General features: G+C 45.0%; 1 protein-coding gene across 2 annotated transcripts in view; it reads right to left on the bottom strand.

Moving 5' to 3' along the window:
- Positions 1–8963: 8963 nt before the first annotated feature.
- The window catches only part of DHX57 (DExH-box helicase 57), a 76285-nt gene continuing 66265 nt past the window's right edge, over positions 8964–18983 (bottom strand). For both annotated transcript variants that reach the window (XM_074011934.1, XM_005576070.4), the window contains exons 22-24: positions 17218–17352; positions 13483–13683; positions 8964–9624 (exon numbers count right to left, since the gene is read on the bottom strand). In XM_074011934.1, the coding sequence (XP_073868035.1) occupies positions 9481–9624; positions 13483–13683; positions 17218–17352 (480 nt within the window). In that variant the 3' untranslated portion in view covers positions 8964–9480. The remainder of the gene's footprint in view (positions 9625–13482; positions 13684–17217; positions 17353–18983) is intronic.

The following is an 18983-nucleotide window of genomic DNA, read 5'->3' as shown; positions in this document are numbered from 1 at the left end:
GTGAGACTCCGTCTCAAAAAAAAAAAGAAAAGGCATATTGGCCAAAGTCGACTAGGTTGGACTTTGTTCAAAGATAAGGTAACAGTGTGTGTGTGTGTGTGTGTGCATGCGTGTGTTTTAAACATTTTAATGTGGGCCTAAGTGTGACAACTTGAATTTTGTAGTGCAGAGGTTTAGCAGTAGTAGCATTCACATACAAGTCATGTCTTCACATTTTCAACATAAATGATTCTGGCCAGGCGCAGTGGCTCACACCTGTAATCCCAGCACTTTGGGAGGCCGGGGTAGGCAGATCACCTGAGGTCAGGAGTTTGAGACCAGCCTGGCCAACATGGTAAAACCCTCTCTCTACTAAAAATATAAAAATTAGTCAGGCATGCTGGCAGGTGCCTGTAGTCCCAGCTACTCGGGAGGCTGAGGCAGAAGAATTGTTTAAATCCGAGAGGCAGAGGTTGCAGTGAGCTGAGGTCACTCCATTGCACTCCAACCTGGGTGACAAGGGCGAGACTCCATCTCAAAAACAAAAACAAAACAAAAGTGATTTTTTTTGTAAAAAGCCAAAACAAAATTTAATGATAGAACATGTTTTTAAAGTAAATGTATCCCTATTCATCTGCGCCAGGCTTTTCTCATTTGTACATACAATTTCTTCAAATACTTAAGTACTCAGAATTCTTCATAACAATACAATGTACACACAAGCTCTTATTCACACAGTACATGTTTATTAGAGTTGATTTGGCAGAGATTTTCACTGTATTTTTATTTTAGTTTTTTTGAGACAGAATCTTGCTCTATTGCCCAGGCTGAAGTACAGTGGCATGATCTCTGCTCACTGCAACCTCTGCCTCCTGGGGGTTCAAGCGATTCTCCTGCCCCAGCCTCCTGAGTAGCTGGGATTACAGGTGTGTGCCACCACACCTGGCTAATTTTTTTTTTGTATTTTTAGTGGAGACGGAGTTTCACCATGTTGGCCAGGCTGGTCTCGAGCTCCTGACCTCAGGTGATGCACCTGCCTCAGCCTCCTAAACTGCTGGGTAATTACAGGTGTGAGCCACTGAACCCAGCTGAGATTTTCACTTTCTGTAGTCCAAAATATATTTTCATTTTCAGAGATGTCTGTGGACATAATTTACACCTAATAGCTATTAGACTTTGTTAGTGATTACTTATCTCATTTTGTTTAAAGCAGGGTTTTCTTCACCTTGGTTATATTGACATTTTGGACTGAGTAATTTTTTCTTTGGGTATCCTGTGCCTTGTGGGATATTTAGCAGCATCCCTGGCCTCTAAGCACTAGATGCCAGTAGCACCTCCCACCCCACAAGTGTGAAAACCAACAATGTCTTTGGACATTGCCAAATGTTTCCTGCCCCCTCAAAACTGCCCCCATTTGAGAACCATTTGTTTAAAACAAATAAAAACTACATTGAGCCGGGTACAGAGGCTCAAGCCTGTAATCCCAGTACTTTGGGAGGCAGAGGTGGGTGGATTGCTTGAGCCCAGGAGTTGGAGACCAGTCTAGGCAATAGCAAAACCCCATCTCTACTAAAAGTAAAAAAAAAAAAAAAAAAAATTAGCCCGGCATGGTGGCACATGCCTGTAATCCCACCTACTTGGGAGGCTGAAGTGGGAGGATCACTTGAGCCTGAGAGGCAGAGATCGCACTACTGCACTCCAGCCTGAGTCACTACAGAGCAAGACCCTGTCTCAAAAAACAGAAAAATAAAAGAACGCCTACATTGTCTCCTGGGTGAGGAAACTTCTTTATACTTTTTGTATAGGATAGGGCCCCGTATTTGTTAATCTCTATGGACAAATAAAGTCTTATTTGAAAGGTTAACAGGCATTGTTGTTAAAATACATTTCAAACTCAAGGATGGACCAGCCTCAGCAACATGGTGAAACCCCAACTCTATAGAAAGTACAAAAAATTAGCTGGGTTCCAGCTATTCCGGAGGCTGAGGCAGGAGGATCCCCTGGGCCCAGGGAGGTTGAGGCTGCAGTGAGCGGTGATCACACCACTGCACTCCAGTGGCATCGGAGTGAGACCCTGTCTCAAAAAAAAAAAAAAAAAGAGAAACCAAAGGATGGAATGAAGCAACGCTTGCTCAAAGTGGAATCTCAGGACATAAAGGAAACTTCTTGGCTGCTATCCTGTCTTTTATTATTGTTTTCTTTTTGTCCACCAGGAGGTTCATGTCTTTTATTACTATAGAAGAAAATCAGACATGGATAATCTCTATAGTATAAATTCATTCAACATAGAAGAAAAATAATTCCTTCAGGCCATTTTCAGTAAAACCTAGGATGGGGAGGTAGCAGTAACTGCATTTTCTGTATGAAGGAATAATTTAAAACACCTCACTGATGTGCTCTTTCTGAGAATGTTTATTAAATAATAATATATCATTATTATTATTTGAGACAGAGTCTTGCTCTGTTGTCCAGGCTGGACTGCAGTGGTGCGATCTCGGCTCACTGCAACCCCTGCCTCCTGGGTTCAAGTGATTCTCCTGCCTCAGCCTCCCGAGTAACTAGGACAACAGGTGTGCACCACCACGCCTGGCTAATTTAAAAAAATATATATATATATATATTTTTTTTTTTTTTGAGACGGAGTCTCGCTCTGTCGCCCAGGCTGGAGTGCAGTGGCCGGATCTCAGCTCACTGCAAGCTCCGCCTCCCAGGTTTACGCCATTCTCCTGCCTCAGCCTCCCGAGCAGCTGGGACTACAGGCACCCGCCACCTCGTCCGGCTAGTTTTTTGTATTTTTTAGTAGAGACGGGGTTTCACCATGTTAGCCAGGATGGTCTCGATCTCCTGACCTTGTGATCCACCCGTCTCGGCCTCCCAAAGTGCTGGGATTACAGGCTTGAGCCACCGTGCCCGGCCTAAAATATTTTTGGTAGAGACGGGGTTTCACCATATTGGCTAGGCTGGTCTCGAACTCCTGACCGCGTGATCCGCCTACCTCAGCCTTCCAAAATGTTGGGATTACAAGCATGAGCCACCGTGCCCAGCCCAATTATATATTATTATACCTGATTTCTCAATATTGTGTTTGTAGCATATCAGGGATCATTCTAAACGCTGATTTTCATTGCTGGTAGTTATGAGATTGGGCTGAATTTCTAAGACCACCCCTTAGAAGTTGGCTTTCCAAACAAGTGCCTCAAAATGGTTTTTGTTGCCATTTCTCTCCTAAAAAATTCAAAGAGGTGAAAAAATCTAGGTGACTAGATTCTAAGCTATCTCTTATCATAGCTCTCTCAGTTGGGGCCCTGTGTCCTGGTTTATTTAGTCAATTAGCCAGGCATGAACTGACTCAGGAGCAGCTCCGGGGCTAGCCTAGATGGGGCAAAGAGGCTGAACTATCTGGGGGAACAGGTTGTTCATGTCTGGGTTGCTGCCCTGTATCTTTTTTGTTTGTTTGGTTTTTTGAGATGGGATCTTGCTCTGTCACCCAGGCTAGAGTGCTGTGGCACAATCCCAGCTCACTGCAGCCTCAACCTCCTAGGCTCCAGGTGATCCTCCTGCCTCAGCCTCCCCAAGTAGCTGGGACTACAGGCACACAGCACCATGCCTAGGTAATTTTTTTTTTTTGTATTTTTTGTAGAGACAGGGGCTTCCTATGTTGTCCAGGCTGGCCTTGAGCTTTTGGGCTCAAGCAGTCCTCCCGCCTCAGCCTCCCAAAGTGCTGGGATCATAGGCACACACCACCATGCCTGGCTAATTTTTTTTTTTTGGTATTTTTTGTAGAGACGGGGCTTCCTATGTTGTCCAGGCTGGTCTCAAACTTTTGGGCTCAAGCAATCCTCCCGCCTCAGCCTCCCCAAGTGCTGGGATTACAGGCGTGAGCCACTGTGCCTGGCTGTCTTGTATTTTTTATGAAACATTGATTCCTCTAATTCCTGAGGGTTCATGAATGACAGGGCATGTGTGATTCTCCAAAAGAACTCCCTTTTTCTGCTCTTTGATAAAACAAATGATTAAAACTTGTAAGACTTGAAAGCCCCTTAAGTATAAGTGATTGGCTACAAATTCCATCTAAGACCAATCTCTTTGATAAATAATTTTAGAGGTGAGAACTTAGAAACAGCAGAAAGTCTCTCCATGTTAACGATTCATTGCGGTTAGCTGTTCACCCAGTCATTCCATCGCTTTACATTTATGGGACCAAAAGACACAGAAGAAGCCTATCACTCTGGAACAGTCTGAAACTATTGCTCTGACGACAAACTGAATGAGTTGTTTCTATGTTGTTTCCATTTAGGGCACCTCTGTACTGTGATCACGCAAGTATTGACTGACACAGATTCGTGACCAAGATCTAACTTCTGAAAACAACAACTAGCCTTGTATTTATTAACTAGTTGAGTATTTTAAGCAAACTTTACCCCTGTATGTGGGGGAAAATAAGCTGGAGGAATTATGCTTAATTCCCGTGTGACTTAGGAGGAAAAAGCCAGCCTCTGCCTAGGCTTGTTGAAGCATAATGCAGTGTGAGCATATTCTGTTGCCTCCAGGAATCCATTATTTATGTGGCAACTGAGTGACATCCACGAGACAACCTCAATAGTGTGACACCCCGAGTTCACCTGCTGTGGGCCTTGCAATCGAGAAAACACAACACAGACTGGAGTCCCCAAAGAGCCAGCCTGGGCTGCACCTGAAAAACCACATCCTCAGTCTTAATGCCTTACATTTGCTGTATTTTAATTTTACAAAGTGCTTTCACAAGATCTTTTTTTCTTTTTTTCCTGAGATGAAGTCTTGCTGTGTCACCTAGGCTGGAGTGCAGTGGCGCAATCTTGGCTCACTGCAACCTCCACCTCCTGGGTTCAAGTGATTCTCCCGCCTCAGCCTCTGGAGTAGCTGGGACTACAAGCACGTGCCACCACGCCCAGCTAATTTTTGTATTTTTAGTAGAGATGGGCTTTCACAATGTTGGCCAGGCTGGTCTTGAACTCCTGACCTCAGGTGATCTGCCCTCCTCGACCTCCCAAAGTGCTGGGATTACAGGCGTGAGGCACTGTGTCCGGCCCATAAGATCTTATTTTATGTTAACCTCTTAGGAACATGTTCAAACCATTGCCCATATATTACCATATGCCTACAGATCCACATGCTAGGCTTAGAGTTTTATCTAAATTAAGCTGCTCAGATAATATTAAATAGGAGAATAAAGATCAAAGTTCTTTACTTGCCAGGGAGTTTGAGTTGTTAATAATCTGATATGGAATTCGAGGAGGAAGAAGACAAAGCTCATGCTTTGTCAGTCTATGACCCCTTCGATCAGAATGCTTAGCTCATCTCATTTTCTAAGATCTTCCCAATTAGTCATAGTACAAAATAGAAGAGCAGATTCGTTTCACAGCAAGTATTTTATTAATGTTGTTACCTTGCTAGATTCCAATAGAAGTAAAACAAATATTTGATTTTGATTTTTTTTGAGACGGAGTCTCGCCCTGTTGCCCAGGCTGGAGTGCAATGGCGCCATCTCAGCTCATTACAACCCCCACATCCCAGATTCAAGTGATTCTCCTGCCTCAGCCTCCCAAGTAGCTGGGACTACAGGTGCATGCCACCACGCCTGGCAAATTTTTGTATCTTTAGTAGAGACGGGGTTTCACCATGTTGGCCAGACTGGTCTTGAACTCCTGACCTCAGGCAATCCACCTACCTTGGCCTCCCAAAGTGTTGGGATTACAGGCATGAGCCATCATGCCCAGCCAGTAAAACAAATATTTAAAAAACTATTTACCAGGCTCTCCATAAATTACATTAAATGCTGACCATCTTGTTGAGGGTTAGAAATCCTTGAAACACGGCCGGGTGCAGTGGCTCACACCTGTAATCTCAGCACTTTGGGAGGCCGAGGCAGGTGGATCACAAGGTCAGGAGTTCAAGACCAGCCTGGCCAAGATGGTGAAACCCTTTCTCTACTAAAAATACAAAAAAATTAACCAGGCGCGGTGGCAGGTGCCTGTAATCCCAGCTACTCAGGAGGCTGAGACAGAAGAATCACTTGAACCTGGGGGCAGGGGTTGCAGTGAGCCGAGATTGCGCCACTGCACTCCAGCATGGGTAACACAGCGAGACTCCGTCTCAGGAAAAAAAAAAAAAATCCTTGAAACACTATACTGCATTCTGATCTTTCTTTCTTTCTTTTTTTTAAGATGGAGTTTCACTCTTATTGCCCAGGATGGAGTGCAATGGTGCGATCTTGGCTCATTGCAACCTCCACTTCCTGGGTTCAAGCAATTCTCCTGCCTCAGCCTTCCAAATAGCTGGGATCACAGCATGCGCTACCATGCCCGACTAATTTTGTAGTTTTAGTGGAGACGGGGTTTTACCATGTTGGTTAGGCTGGTCTCGAACTCCTGACCTCAAGTGGTCTACCCACCTTGGCCTCCCAACATGCTAGGATTACAGGTGTGAGCCACCGTGCCTGGCCTGCATTCTGATCTTTCATCATAAAGAAGTAATTTTATTTAATTTCTTATGTCATTATTTTAATGATGAGCTTAAGAAGTTTGGTCTTTGGGGCGAGGATATTCTTACTCAATGCGTTATGTCAAAGCTTCCCAACCTTTTTCACATTCTGGCACATCTATACCATGACAGTATTCATGCATCTACATGTGGTTGGAAGTGACCATCCAAGAGCTGGCTTTCCTGAGAAAATCAGTTTCACTGGGTGGAAAGTTTTGCTGTTAATTATCTCCCAGCTGAGTGCTCTGGGGCAAACTTGTGTTAAACGCTGCAGGTCCACTTGGGCAGATGGCTCTAACTAGGGCGGCATGAGCACCACTGTAGCACCAAGAGTGAAAACTGATGGTTTTTTTCGTTTTTGTTTTTTGAGATGGAGTTTCGCTCTTGTTGCCCAGGCTGTAATGGTGCAATCTTGGCTCACCACAACCTCCACCTCCTGGGTTCAAGCAATTCTCTTGCCTCAGCCTCCTGAGTAGCTGGGATTACAGGCATGCGCCACCATACCCGGCTAATTTTGTACTTTTAGTATACCTGGGGTTTCTCCACGTTGGTCAGGCTGGTCTCGAACTCCCAACCCAACCTCTGGTGATCCACTCGCCTCGGTCTCCCAAAGTGTTGGGATTACAGGTGTGAGCCACTGCTCCCGGCTGTGAAAACTGATTTTTAAAAACTTTTTTAGGCTGAGCAAGGTGGCTCACGCCTGTAATCCCAGCACTTTGGGAGACCGAGGTGGGTGGATCACCTGAGGTCAGTAGTTCGAGACCAGCCTGGCCAACATGGTGAAACCCCATCTCCACTAAAAAAATAAAAATTAGCTGGGTGTGGTGGTGCATGCCTGTAGTCCTGGCTACTCAGGAGGCTGAGGCAGGAGAATCGCTTGAACCCGGGAGGCAGAGTTGCAGTGAGCCAAGAACCCACCATTGCACTCCAGCCTAGGCAATAAAAGTGAAACTCCGTCAAAAAAAAAAAAAAAAAAAAAAAAGAAAGGAAAGGAAAACTTTTGTAGAGGCTTAATGCAGTTTTCTTCATTTCTTCTAAAGGTCTCAGCCTAATCAGTTCTGTAATAGGAGCCTTGTTTCAACAGCAAGTCAGAATTTGGATTCTGTGGGTGCTTGCATATGTATGTTTTTTATTTAAAGCAATGACATGAATCGATGTCTTTTAAAAATACTGCTTAGAGTCTAAGCTCTTCAATGCACCGAAGCTTAAATATACTTGATAATAGGCCGGGCGCAGTGGCTCAAGCCTGTAATCCCGGCACTTTGGGAGGCCGAGACGGGTGGATCACGAGGTCAGGAGATCGAGACCATCCTGGCTAACATGGTGAAACCCTGTCTCTACTAAAAAATACAAAAAACTAGCTGGGTGCGGTGGTGGGCGCCTGTAGTCCCTGCTACTAGGTAGGCTGAGGCAGGAGAATGGCATAAACCCAGGAGGCGGAGCTTTCAGTGAGCTGAGATCCGGCCACTGCACTCCAGCCTGGGCGACAGAGTGAGACTCTGTCTCAAAAAAAAAAAATATATATATATATACTTAATAATAATCATTTTGGACAGCCAAGGAGACTTCCTGAAAACTTAACTAAGATAATACCTTGAAAAAGTGAACACCTTTCACTGATTTCACTGAGATGGTTTTGATTTAGTTTGAATTCTATCCATAGTATGGAACCTGTAGTGACCCTGTCCTGAGGTCCATTTTTTTTTTTTTTGAGACAGTGTCTCACTCTGTCACCTAGGCTGGAGTGCAATGGTACAATCTGGGCTCACTCCAACCCCCACCTCCCAGGTTCAAGTGATTCTCCCACCTCCGCCTCCCAAGTAGCTGGGACTATAGGCGCCCGTCACCATGCCTGGCTAATTTTTGTATTTTTAATAGAGATGGGGTTTCACCAAGTTGCCCAAGCTGGTCTTGAACTCCTGATCTCATGTGATTGGCCTGCCTCGGCCTCCTAAATTGCTGGGATTACAGGCATGAGCCACTGCGTCCAGCCCTGAGGTCTAAACAAACATACAAATATTTTTTCTACTCAGCAATTTGGGATCCTTCCTGGCCACACTGATAGATGTCCAGGGAGAATGTAAATCCCCTGATGTTTTCCAAAATGCTAGTGCCCCATTAGCCTAAGTGGTGGTGGTTGAAAAGAAGCAATTTCATAGAAAGCATTGTGATGGCTGTAAATCCGATGGCAACCTTTTTGACCTCATCCATGCCAACTCTGCCCCAGGAATGCTATTAAAATTCTTCGGTGATGAGAAATGTGACCATTGCGTCTGGCTGAGTTCACAAGAGAGAGTAAAGATTCCTAAATGTAGAACTATGAAGACATCCAGATTGTTCTGCTTTTAAGAATAGGAGTGTTATCAATAAGGCCAGCTTGCATTTTAATACCAAAAGAGAACTCCTTCAAATTTTTTTAAGTTGCCCTTTAATGAGTAAAAATAAAAATCCCTCACAAGTCAAGGTTACTCAGTAGCCAATAGCCTAAAATGAAATTTTATTTTTTCTTGTTCACATAATTTTGTTTTTTTTCCCTTCTCTGTTCTGAATTCTCTCAGCTGAGCCTTGACGACAGGGAAAGAAAAAAAAAAAAAGGCGTAATTTCTCCTCATGCCCCTGTCTCACCCCAGTAAAAAGTAGGAGAAAAAGAATACACAGATTAAAACAGAATTATATTATACATTCACTTTTGTGTTATCAGGTGAACTTAATTCACTCCGGAATAGTCACAGAGACAAAGACAGGCAAGCTGGGTTTTAGGCTCTCACCCTTGACACTCCAAATTGTGCTGGGAGTGGCCAAGGCTTTGTTAGAAATGGCCCTAAGGGTATATGCACTGCCTCAGCTGCCTTGGGCTGCCTGCCCTGGGCTCCTCCACCAGGGCCAGCCCCAACAGGTCTTTAGTTGGAGGTAGAGGTTCTGCTGTTATTTCCCAGGTGAGCTAGAAGCAGGTGAGTAGCAAGCACTCTCTAAGACTGCTCTTTATTGTGTGGTAACAAGTTTCACAATTGTGCTGATGATCCGGGATCCTCGAGGACACGTACACAGATCAATGCTTGGGTTTTTAATTTTATCCTGGAGAAGCTGATCAAGTTCGCAACGAAGCTCCTTTACCAATTCAGCCACCTAAAATGAAAACTACAATTTGAGCAGTGCTTGGAGGAACAGGCAGGATAGGTTATTGGAGGGAAATACTCCAGTTATGATTACCATTATTTATATTTCTGATATAATTTTAACTCCATTAGGAACAAAAAACGTAAACACATTTTCATTTTGTAGTAGACTAAAGGAGGTCCATTATAAAAAAGTGCCTCTATCACATCTCATCTAAAGAAAAGATTTGGGCCAGGCGCAGTGGCTCACACCTGTAATCCCAGCACTTCGGGAGGCCGAGGCAGGTGGATCATGAGGTCAGGAGTTCAAGACCAGCCTGACCAATGTGAGAAACCCCGTCTCTACTAAAAATACAAAATTAGCTGGGCATGGTGGAGCATGCCTGTAATTCCAGCTACACGGGAGGCAGAGGCAGGAGAATCGCTTGAACCCGGGAGGCGGAGGTTGTGGTGAGCCAAGATCATGCCATTGCACTCTAGTCTGGGCAACAAGAGCGAAACTCCGTCTCAAAAATAAAAAAATAAAAAAAAGGAAAAGAAAATTTACTGATCACTCCACAGAATACCTTGTTTCAAAAAAAAAAAAAAAAAAAAGTGGTAGATAGGTTGGGCGTGGTGGCTCACTCCTGTAATCCCAGTACTTTGGGAGACTGAGGCAGGTGGATCACCTGAGGTCGGAATTCGAGACCAGCTTGATCAACATGGAGAAACCCCATCTCTACTGAAAACACAAAATTAGCTGGGCATGGGGGCACATGCCTGTAATCCCAGCTACTCAGGAGGCTGAGGCAGGAGAATTGCTTGAACCCGGGAAGCGGAGGTTGTGGTGAGCCGAGATCGCGCCATTGCACTTCAGCCTGGGTAGCAAGAGCAAAACTCCATCTCAAAAAAAAAAAAAAAAAAAAAGTGGGCTGGGCTCAGTGGCTCACGCCTGTAATCCCAGCACTTTGGGAGGCCAAGGAGGGCAGACCACGAGGTCAAGAGTTTGAGACCAGCCTGTCCAATATGGTGAAACTCCATCTCTAATAAAAATACAAAAATTAGCTGGGCGCGGTGGCTCACGCCTGTAATCTCAGCACTTTGGGAGGCCGAGGCAGGCAGATCACCTGAGGTCAGGAGTTCAAGACCAGCCTGACCAACATGGAGAAACCCTGTCTCTACTAAAAATACAAAATTAGCCAGGGTGGTGGTGCATGCCTGTAATCCCAGCTACTCGGGAGGCTGAGGCAGGAGAATCGCTTGAACATGGGAGATGGAGGTTGTGGTGAGCCGAGATTGCACCATCGCACTCCCACCTGGGCAACAAGAGCAAAACTCCGTCTCAAAAAAAAAAAAAAAAAAAAGCCAGGCATGGGCATGGTGGCGTGTGCCTATAGTCCCAGTTACTCAGGATGCTGAGGCAGGAGAATTGCTTGAACCCGGGAGGCGGAGGTTGCAGTGAACCGAGATGGCGCCACTGTACTCTAGCGTAGGCGACAGAGCAAGACTCCATCTCAAAAAAAAAAAAAAAAAAAAAAAAGTGGAAGATATTAGATGAATCAAAAATCTCTGTAGCTTTGGGATACACTGTATGCTTTTATGGCATTTTGTTTATGCTGATGCTGTGGCACTGTAGATGTCTTCCCAACATCTGTTTTGCTCCTTCCCCACTGTATGGGAACCATGCAGTTTGGACCCTGCTCTAACTCAGGTTCACACTGTGAGCCTTGCCAGGGTGAATGGCTCAGGTACTCCACGTCTTCAAGTTCAGGACATCCCTTTGGTCACAGGAATTGGTTTAGGAGGGGAGCTTTGATTGAGCTTGTAGGCAAGAAAGTTTCTGGCTCTTCTGGACAGTATGTTGCATACATGTGACGCCAGGAGCTATTGCAAGCCCTTCAATACCACTAGGTTAACCACATTTTTGTCACCACTAAACTGCTAAATCAAACCAACCTTGCCTGGCCTTGACCTGGACTGTCCAGTAAGGTAGCCACTAGTCACAAGTGGCTTATCTAATGTCTACATGAAATGTGGCCAGCCCAAACTGAGATGTGCTGTGAATATAAAATATATACCCGATTTTGAAGACTTAATATGAAAAGGTAATGTAAACAATCTCAATAATTTTTATATTGATTACATGTTAAAATTAAAACATTTTGGATGTATTAGGTTAAATAAAATATACTAAGATTAATTTCATCTATTTCTTTTTACTTTTAAAAATGTGGCTACTAGAACAATTAAAATTACATATGTGGGTCACATTGTATTTCTGTTGGACACTGCTGCTCTAGACTATGTTAAAAGTTAAATATGCCAATCAATTTCTTTTAATGTTTGAGTTGGCATATCCGCTTCTTGTAACATAAGAATTCTAACAGATGCAGACGTTAAAATGAAATTTTATTTATTTATTTTTTTGAGACACAGTCTCACTCTGTCACCCAGGCTGAAGTGCAGTGGTGCAATCATGGCTCACTGAAGCCTTGACCTCTTGGGCTTGAGCAATCCTCTCACCTCAGCCTCTGGCAGCTGGGATTACAGGTGTCTACGTGAAGTTTTATCTATCTATGTATTTATTTATTTGATACGGAGTCTCGTTCTGTCACCCAGGCTGAAGTGCAGTGGTGTGATCTTGGCTCACTGCAACCTCTGCCTCCTAGGTTCGAGCGATTCTCCTGTCTCAGCCTCCTGAGTAGCTGGGATTACAGGCGCCCACCACCACGCCCAGCTAATTTTTGTGTGTGTGTATTTTTATGTATTCATTTTTTTGAGATGGAGTTTCCCTCTTGTCACTCAGGCTGGAGTGTAATGGCGTGATCTTGGCTCACTACAACCTCTGCCTCCTGGGCTCAAGAGATTCTCCTGCCTCAGCATCCTGAGTAGCTGGGATTACAGGTGCCCGCTACCACATCTGGTTAATTTTTTTGTATTTTTAGTAGAGATGGGGTTTCACCATGTTGGCCAGGCTGGTCTCGAACTCCTGACCTCAGGTGATCTGCTCACCTCGGCCTCTCAAAATGCTGGGATTACAGGCGTGAGCCACCGCACCTGGCTGAAGTTTTGTTTCTTAAATATGTACTCTCCATGAAATGTTTTTCACAGAGACTCTGTATAGTGAATAATTGAGACCTGACAATAAATGAAGAATTCAGACCCATTATCTTTTTCTCAAAATAGCAGTGGTGGAATCAGGGTGGTTTTTATTTATTTATTTTTGCTTATCTGTATTTTCTGACTTTTCTTTGGTGAACATCTATTATTTATATAACAATAAGGAAGGTCCAGCACCCTCACTTTACAGTTTCTGTCCTAGCCTTTTATACCAACCCCAGCCCATAACGAGACTTCCCTTCCCAGTATGCTTGCTGGAACTCTTATCAGGGCTCCACTCCTGGCCTCACTTCAGCCTCACTCTTTCTTAGTGTCCCAGTGTAGACCATCATTCATTTATTTTATTTTATTTTATTTTTTGAGACAGAGTCTCGCTCTGTTGCCCAGGCTGGAGTACAATGGCATGATCTTGGCTCACTGCAGCCTCTGCCCCTTAAGTTCAAGCGATTCTCATGTCTCAGCCTCCTGAGTAGCTGGGATTACAGGCACCCACCAACATGCCCAGCTAATTTTTGTATTTTTAGTAGAGACGGGGTTTGACCATGTTGGCCAGGCTGGTCTCAAACTCCTGGCCCCAAATGATCTGCTCGCCTCAGCCTCCCAAAGTGCCGGAATTATAGGTGTGAGCCACTGGGCTCGGCCGCCATCATTCATTTTTAATTAGGTCTGTTACCTTGGTTCCTAGAGGAATGCCCTTGACTTCATAACTTCATATTATCAAAGTCCCTCATGACCTGAGCCTCATAGAACAGACCAGTTCTCTGTTTACCTGATGGGAAGCAGCTACAAAACGGATCCAACCATCATCCAGGGAGACAACGAACTCTCCTCTTTGAAGCTGCACATTCACTTGGCCTCCTCCAAACAAGACCAGCGGGTACACAGACACCATGCTGCAGTCTCGGATGAATACCCGACTCGTTTTTATCTTCTCGTGGTACAACAGGTAGGGGCTGTCAAAGTGTCTCACCTGTAACAAAAAACCTCAGATGATGACAGTGATGTCACTGGCAACAAAAAGGGAACACCCCCACCAGTCCCATGGATTTAAATACTGCCTGTCCATTAATGACTCCTCAAATTTATCTACAGCCCGTGACTTTCCTGAGCTCCAGATTTGCGTGTGTAACTATTGACTTGCCATCTCTTCTTGGACATTTAATAAGTATCTCACACTTCTTGTGTTAAAAAAAAAAAGCTTTGGTTTTTTATATTTTTTCCTAGAGATAGGGTCTCACCATGTTGCCCATGCTGGTCTTGAAACCCTGGGCTCCAGCAATCCTTCTGCCTTGGCCTCCCAAATTGCTGGGAATACAGGTGTGAGCCACTGTGCCTGGCCCAGATGGAATTCTTGATTCTTCTTCCTTGCAGTGTTCCCTATCTCGGGAAATGACGCTCCCATTCACCCAGGGGCTCAGGCCCCTAACTGAGGAGTCATCACTGACTATTCTTTTCCCCCTCACACCATCTACATCGTCACTAAGTCCAGTCAGCAGTCTTTTCAAAATACAAAATGCCTTGATATATTCTCACCACTTCTACAGCTACCAAATTTTCTTTCTTTTTTTTTTTTGAGATGGAGTTTTGCTCTTGTTGTCCAGGCTGGAGTGTACTGGTGCAATCTCAGCTCACCGCAACCTCCGCCCTCTGGGTTCAAGAGATTCTCCTGCCTCAGCCTCTCAAGTAGCTGGGATTATAGGCCCCTGCCACCATGCCTGGCTAATTTTTGTGTTTTTAGTAGAGACAGGGATTTCATCATGCTGGCCAGGCTGGTCTTGAACTCCTGACCTCAGGTGATCTGCCTGCCTCCGCCTCCCAAAGTCCTGGGATTACAGATGTGAGCCACTGCACCCAGCCTTTTTTTTTTGAGATGCAGTCTTGCTCAGTCGCCCAGGTTGGAGTGCAGTGGTGTGATCTCGGCTCACTGCAATCTCTGCCTCCCAGGTTCAAGTGATTCTCCTGCCTCAGCCTCCCAAGTAGCTGGGACTACAGGCTTGCACCACCATGCCCGGCTAATTTTTGTATTTTTAGTAGAGATGGGGTTTCACCATGTTGGCTAGGCTGGTCTCAAACTCCTGACCTCAAGTCATCCGTCCGCCTCGGCCCTTCAAAGTGCTGAGATTACAGGTATGAGCCACTGCACCCAGCTACTAACTTAGTACAAACCATTGTCATCTCACAGAAACCACTGTGATGGCTTCTCGAGTGCTCTCCCCACTTCTATTTTTGCATTTTACAGTGTCTTTTCTACCCAGCAATCAAGGTGATCTTTTAAAAACGTAAGTCTGGCAGGGCGTGGTGGCTCATGCCTGTAATTCCAGCAATTTGGGAGACTAAGGCAGGTGGATCACCTGAGGCCAGGAGTTTGAAACTGGCCTGGCTAACATGGTGAGACCCCATTTCTACAAAACTGCAAACATCAGCTGGGAGCGGTGACGCATGCCTGTAATCCCAGCTACTCAAGGGGCTGAGGCAGGAGAATCGCTTGAACCTGGGAAGCGGAGGTTGCAGTGAGCTGAGACTGTGCCACTGCACTCTAGCCTGGGGGACAGAGAGACACTCTGTCTTAATAAATAAATAAAATAAAAATAAAAACATTAAGTTCAATTATGGCTCAAAACCCTCCAATGGTGTCCAAAGATTAAAATCTTAAGTCGTTGCCAGGGCTACCTGGTCCGCCCTACCCCACCCTGCCCCTCGTCCCCATGCAGCTCCTACCACTCTCACCCATGATCATCCCTCTCCACTGGCCTCTTCGTGCGCTTCCTGGAACACACCAAATACACTCCCACCTTGTGGTGTTTGCACTTATGTCCTCTGCTGGAATGTTTCTCCTTTCTCTATATCTGCATGACTCGCTTTTCATTTAGGATTTGCTCAGTTGTTTTCTCCTCCTGGAGTTCTTCCCTGACCACCCCATGTGCAAGGCCCCTCTCCTGTCACTCTCTGTCTCTCTATCCTGCTCTATTTTTGCTTTATAGCATTACCTGAGATTCTGTTTACTTATATATTGCCTGTCTCCCTCACTAGAACATAAGCTCCTTGAGGGCAGAGACTGTGTGCATCTAGGTTCTTCCACTGTCCTCAATAGCCTACAACAGTGCCTGGCACAGAGTAGGCGCTAGTAGATATTACATGGATGCATGAACGATTTGGATTCTCAAAAGAGGAGTAGTTCTTTCTTGGAGAAACATGCAAAACAAACAAACAAAAGTATTAAAAAAAAAAAAAAAAAGGAGGGGGCCTGGAGCTAACTCAGGCCTGTGGTTCCTAACAGGCTGAAAGGGCAGATGACCTCCTGATCCTCAAAGTCCTCTAAGCTTAAAGAAATCCTTTCCAGGCTTTGTGAACATGGTCCTCAGTAGTTCCAGAGGATAGAGCAGCCTGAATGTTTCAAACCTGGGGACAAGGTATAGGAAGGACCATGTGAAGAGTCATGTGAGAATGTGTGGTACACTCTGGATATGAAGATTTAAGCAGGGAATTAACATAGTCAAATAGATGTTTTGTAAAGGTAATTCTGGCAGCAGTAGAGTAGTAGAAGGTTGGAGAGAGAAAGCACCAGAAGTAAGATTATTATAGAATTTCAGGCAAATGATATTTGGAGTTCGAGCTAAGGAAGTGGTAGTGGGGATAGTGGGGATAAAAGGCAAATCTTAGAGATGTCAAAAAAGAGACATTGATGGGACCTGGTGACCAACTGAGTTGGCGTAAGAAAAGAATTTGCTGATGCTTTCCAGCGGGAGAGCTCAGAAAAAAAAATGCAGGTCTGGAGAGACAGATCTGGGGTCTGTGTCTGCGTGTAAGCGGCAGTTGGGATGTGTAAGTGCTGTTGTGCGTTTGGTGGTTCAGGAAGAGTGCATGATGGTGAGAGAATAAGGACAAAGGATAGAACCACTGTTTCAGAGCAAAGGAAGAGAAGCAAATAAAGGAGATAGAGAGGATGACCAGAGAGAGAGAAGAAAGTGATATTTCAGAAGCAAAAATAACATCCAGGAGAATTTCAAGAGGAAGAGAGATTAGCAATGTCAAATACCATGTGAGAGGTGGCATGATGAGGACCAAGGGATGACACTGGCTTTGACAACTAAGAAGTTATTTGTAACTTCTGATGGGTTTAGTAAAGTGGTGGGGGCAGAAGCCTCACAGTGGCAGGCTGAGAGCTGAGGAAGTGGGATCAGCAAGAATAGGTCATTCATTTCCTTTTAAGGCATAGATTCAGTGATGTAATTAGCTCATGACTTCAATTACCATTGCAAAGAAACAATTTTATATCTGAAAGCAGGCTTGAGTACTTTTTGGTATTCAGTAGAATTTTCTTCAAATGGAAATAGTCTTTCCAGAAATAGTCCAATTTCTAGTCTGTTTATTCTTATTCAATCTTCCCTAAGACAGTGGTGCTGCTGGGCACAGCAAGTGATAGAACATGGTGTGGCTGAATTTAAGGGACTGTTTCCTACTCCAGGACGACCTGTAAACATTAAGTGTATACCACCGTTCTGACCTGATAGTTCACTGATGAAGGGTGAATGTGTACATATCCATCGTTCTTGGTGACAAACTTCAACTCAGCTGATTTTGGTTGCATTCTGACAGCTCCAGTACTGGTCTTCTGAAATTTTCCTTCTGGGCTTTTCACCTAAACAACAAGTATTTGTAAAAATAGACGTATAATACTGGGCGACAGAGCAAGACTCCATCTCAAAAAGAAAAAAAAAGACATAGAATATATATATTCTCATAGAAAGTATCTCTTGGCACAAAAGCACAAAACCAGTCTTGCTCAGTCTTGCCTGAATAGCTTTCCTGTTTCTTCCCTTTCTTTCTTATTTTGTTTCCTTCTGAAAGCAGAACAAGCACATGCTTTTTTTTTTCCACCAAGAAGTGTGAATATAGGTGCAGTGGCTCTGGGTGACTATACCACATTGTGGCCATGTGGGAGAAAACTATGTTGATATTTTGGTTCTGTACTGATGATCAGGTGCAGTGACCCAGCTGATGACACTGGACCAGAGATCTGAGAATCCCAATCCCAACACCTTTCTTGTTTTTTTTTTTTTTTTTTTTTTTGAGACCGAGTCTCACTCTGCACTCTGTCTCTCAGGCCAGAGTACAGTGGTGTGATCTCAGCTCACTGCAACCTCCGCCTCCCAGGTTCAGGCAATTCTCCTGCCTTAGGTTCCCAAGTAGCTGGGATTACAGGTGTGCCACCACACCCAGCTAATTTTTGTATTTTTAGTAGACACATGGTTTCACCATGTTGGCAAGGCTGGTCTTGAACTCCTGACCTCAAGCAATCTGCCTGCCTTGGCCTCCCAAAGTGCTGGGATTACGGGCGTGAGCCACCGCACCCAGACTGGTAAATATCTCTCTTTTTTTTTTTTTTTTTTTGAGATAGAGTCTCCCTCTACTGCCCAGGTTGGAGTGCAGTGGAGCCATCTGGGCTCACTAAAAGCTCCGCCTCCTGGGTTCACACCATTCTCCTGCCTCAGCCTCCAGAATAGCTGGGACTACAGGCGCCTGCCACCACACCAGGCTAATTTTTTGTATTTTTAGTAGAGACGGGGTTTCACTGTGTTAGCCAGGATGGTCTCGATCTCCTGACCTTGTGATCCAGCCACCTCAGCCTCCCAAAGTGCTGGGATTACAGGCGTGAGCCACTGAGCCCGGCTTTTTTTTTTTTTTTGAGATGGAGTTTCACTCTTGTTGCCCCGGCTGTAGTGCAATGGCGCAATCTTGGCTCACTGCAACGTCTACCTCCTGGGTTCAAGTGATTCTCCTGCCTCCGCATCCCAAGTAGCTGGGATTACAGGCATGCACCACCATGCCCAGCTAATTTTGTACTTTTAGTGTAGATGGGGTTTCTTCATGTTGGTCAGGCTGGTCTTGAACTCCTGACCTCAGATGATCCACTTGTCTCGGTCTCCCAAAGTGCTGGGATTACAGGCATGAGCCACTGTGTTTGGCCTTTTTTTTTTTTTTTTGGAGATGGAGTCTCGTTGTGTCATCAGGCTGGAGTGCAGTGGCACAATTTTGGCTCACTGCAACCTCCGCCTCCCAGGTTCAAGTGATTCTCCTGCCCCAGCCTCCCGAGTAGCTGGGACTACAGGCGCACGCCACCACACCCAGCTTATTTTTGTATTTTTAGTAGAGATGGGGTTTCACCATGTTGGTCAGGATTGTCTCGATCTCTTTACCTCATGATTCACCCACCTTGGCCTCCCAAAGTGCTGGGATTATAGGCATGAGCCACTGTGCCCAGCCAGTAAA

This window comes from Macaca fascicularis, chromosome 13, assembly GCF_037993035.2.
Source record: "Macaca fascicularis isolate 582-1 chromosome 13, T2T-MFA8v1.1".
Lineage (NCBI taxonomy): Eukaryota > Metazoa > Chordata > Mammalia > Primates > Cercopithecidae > Macaca > Macaca fascicularis.
The sequence above is the reverse complement of the archived record's forward strand: the minus strand, read 5'-3'. Positions and strand labels throughout refer to the sequence as shown.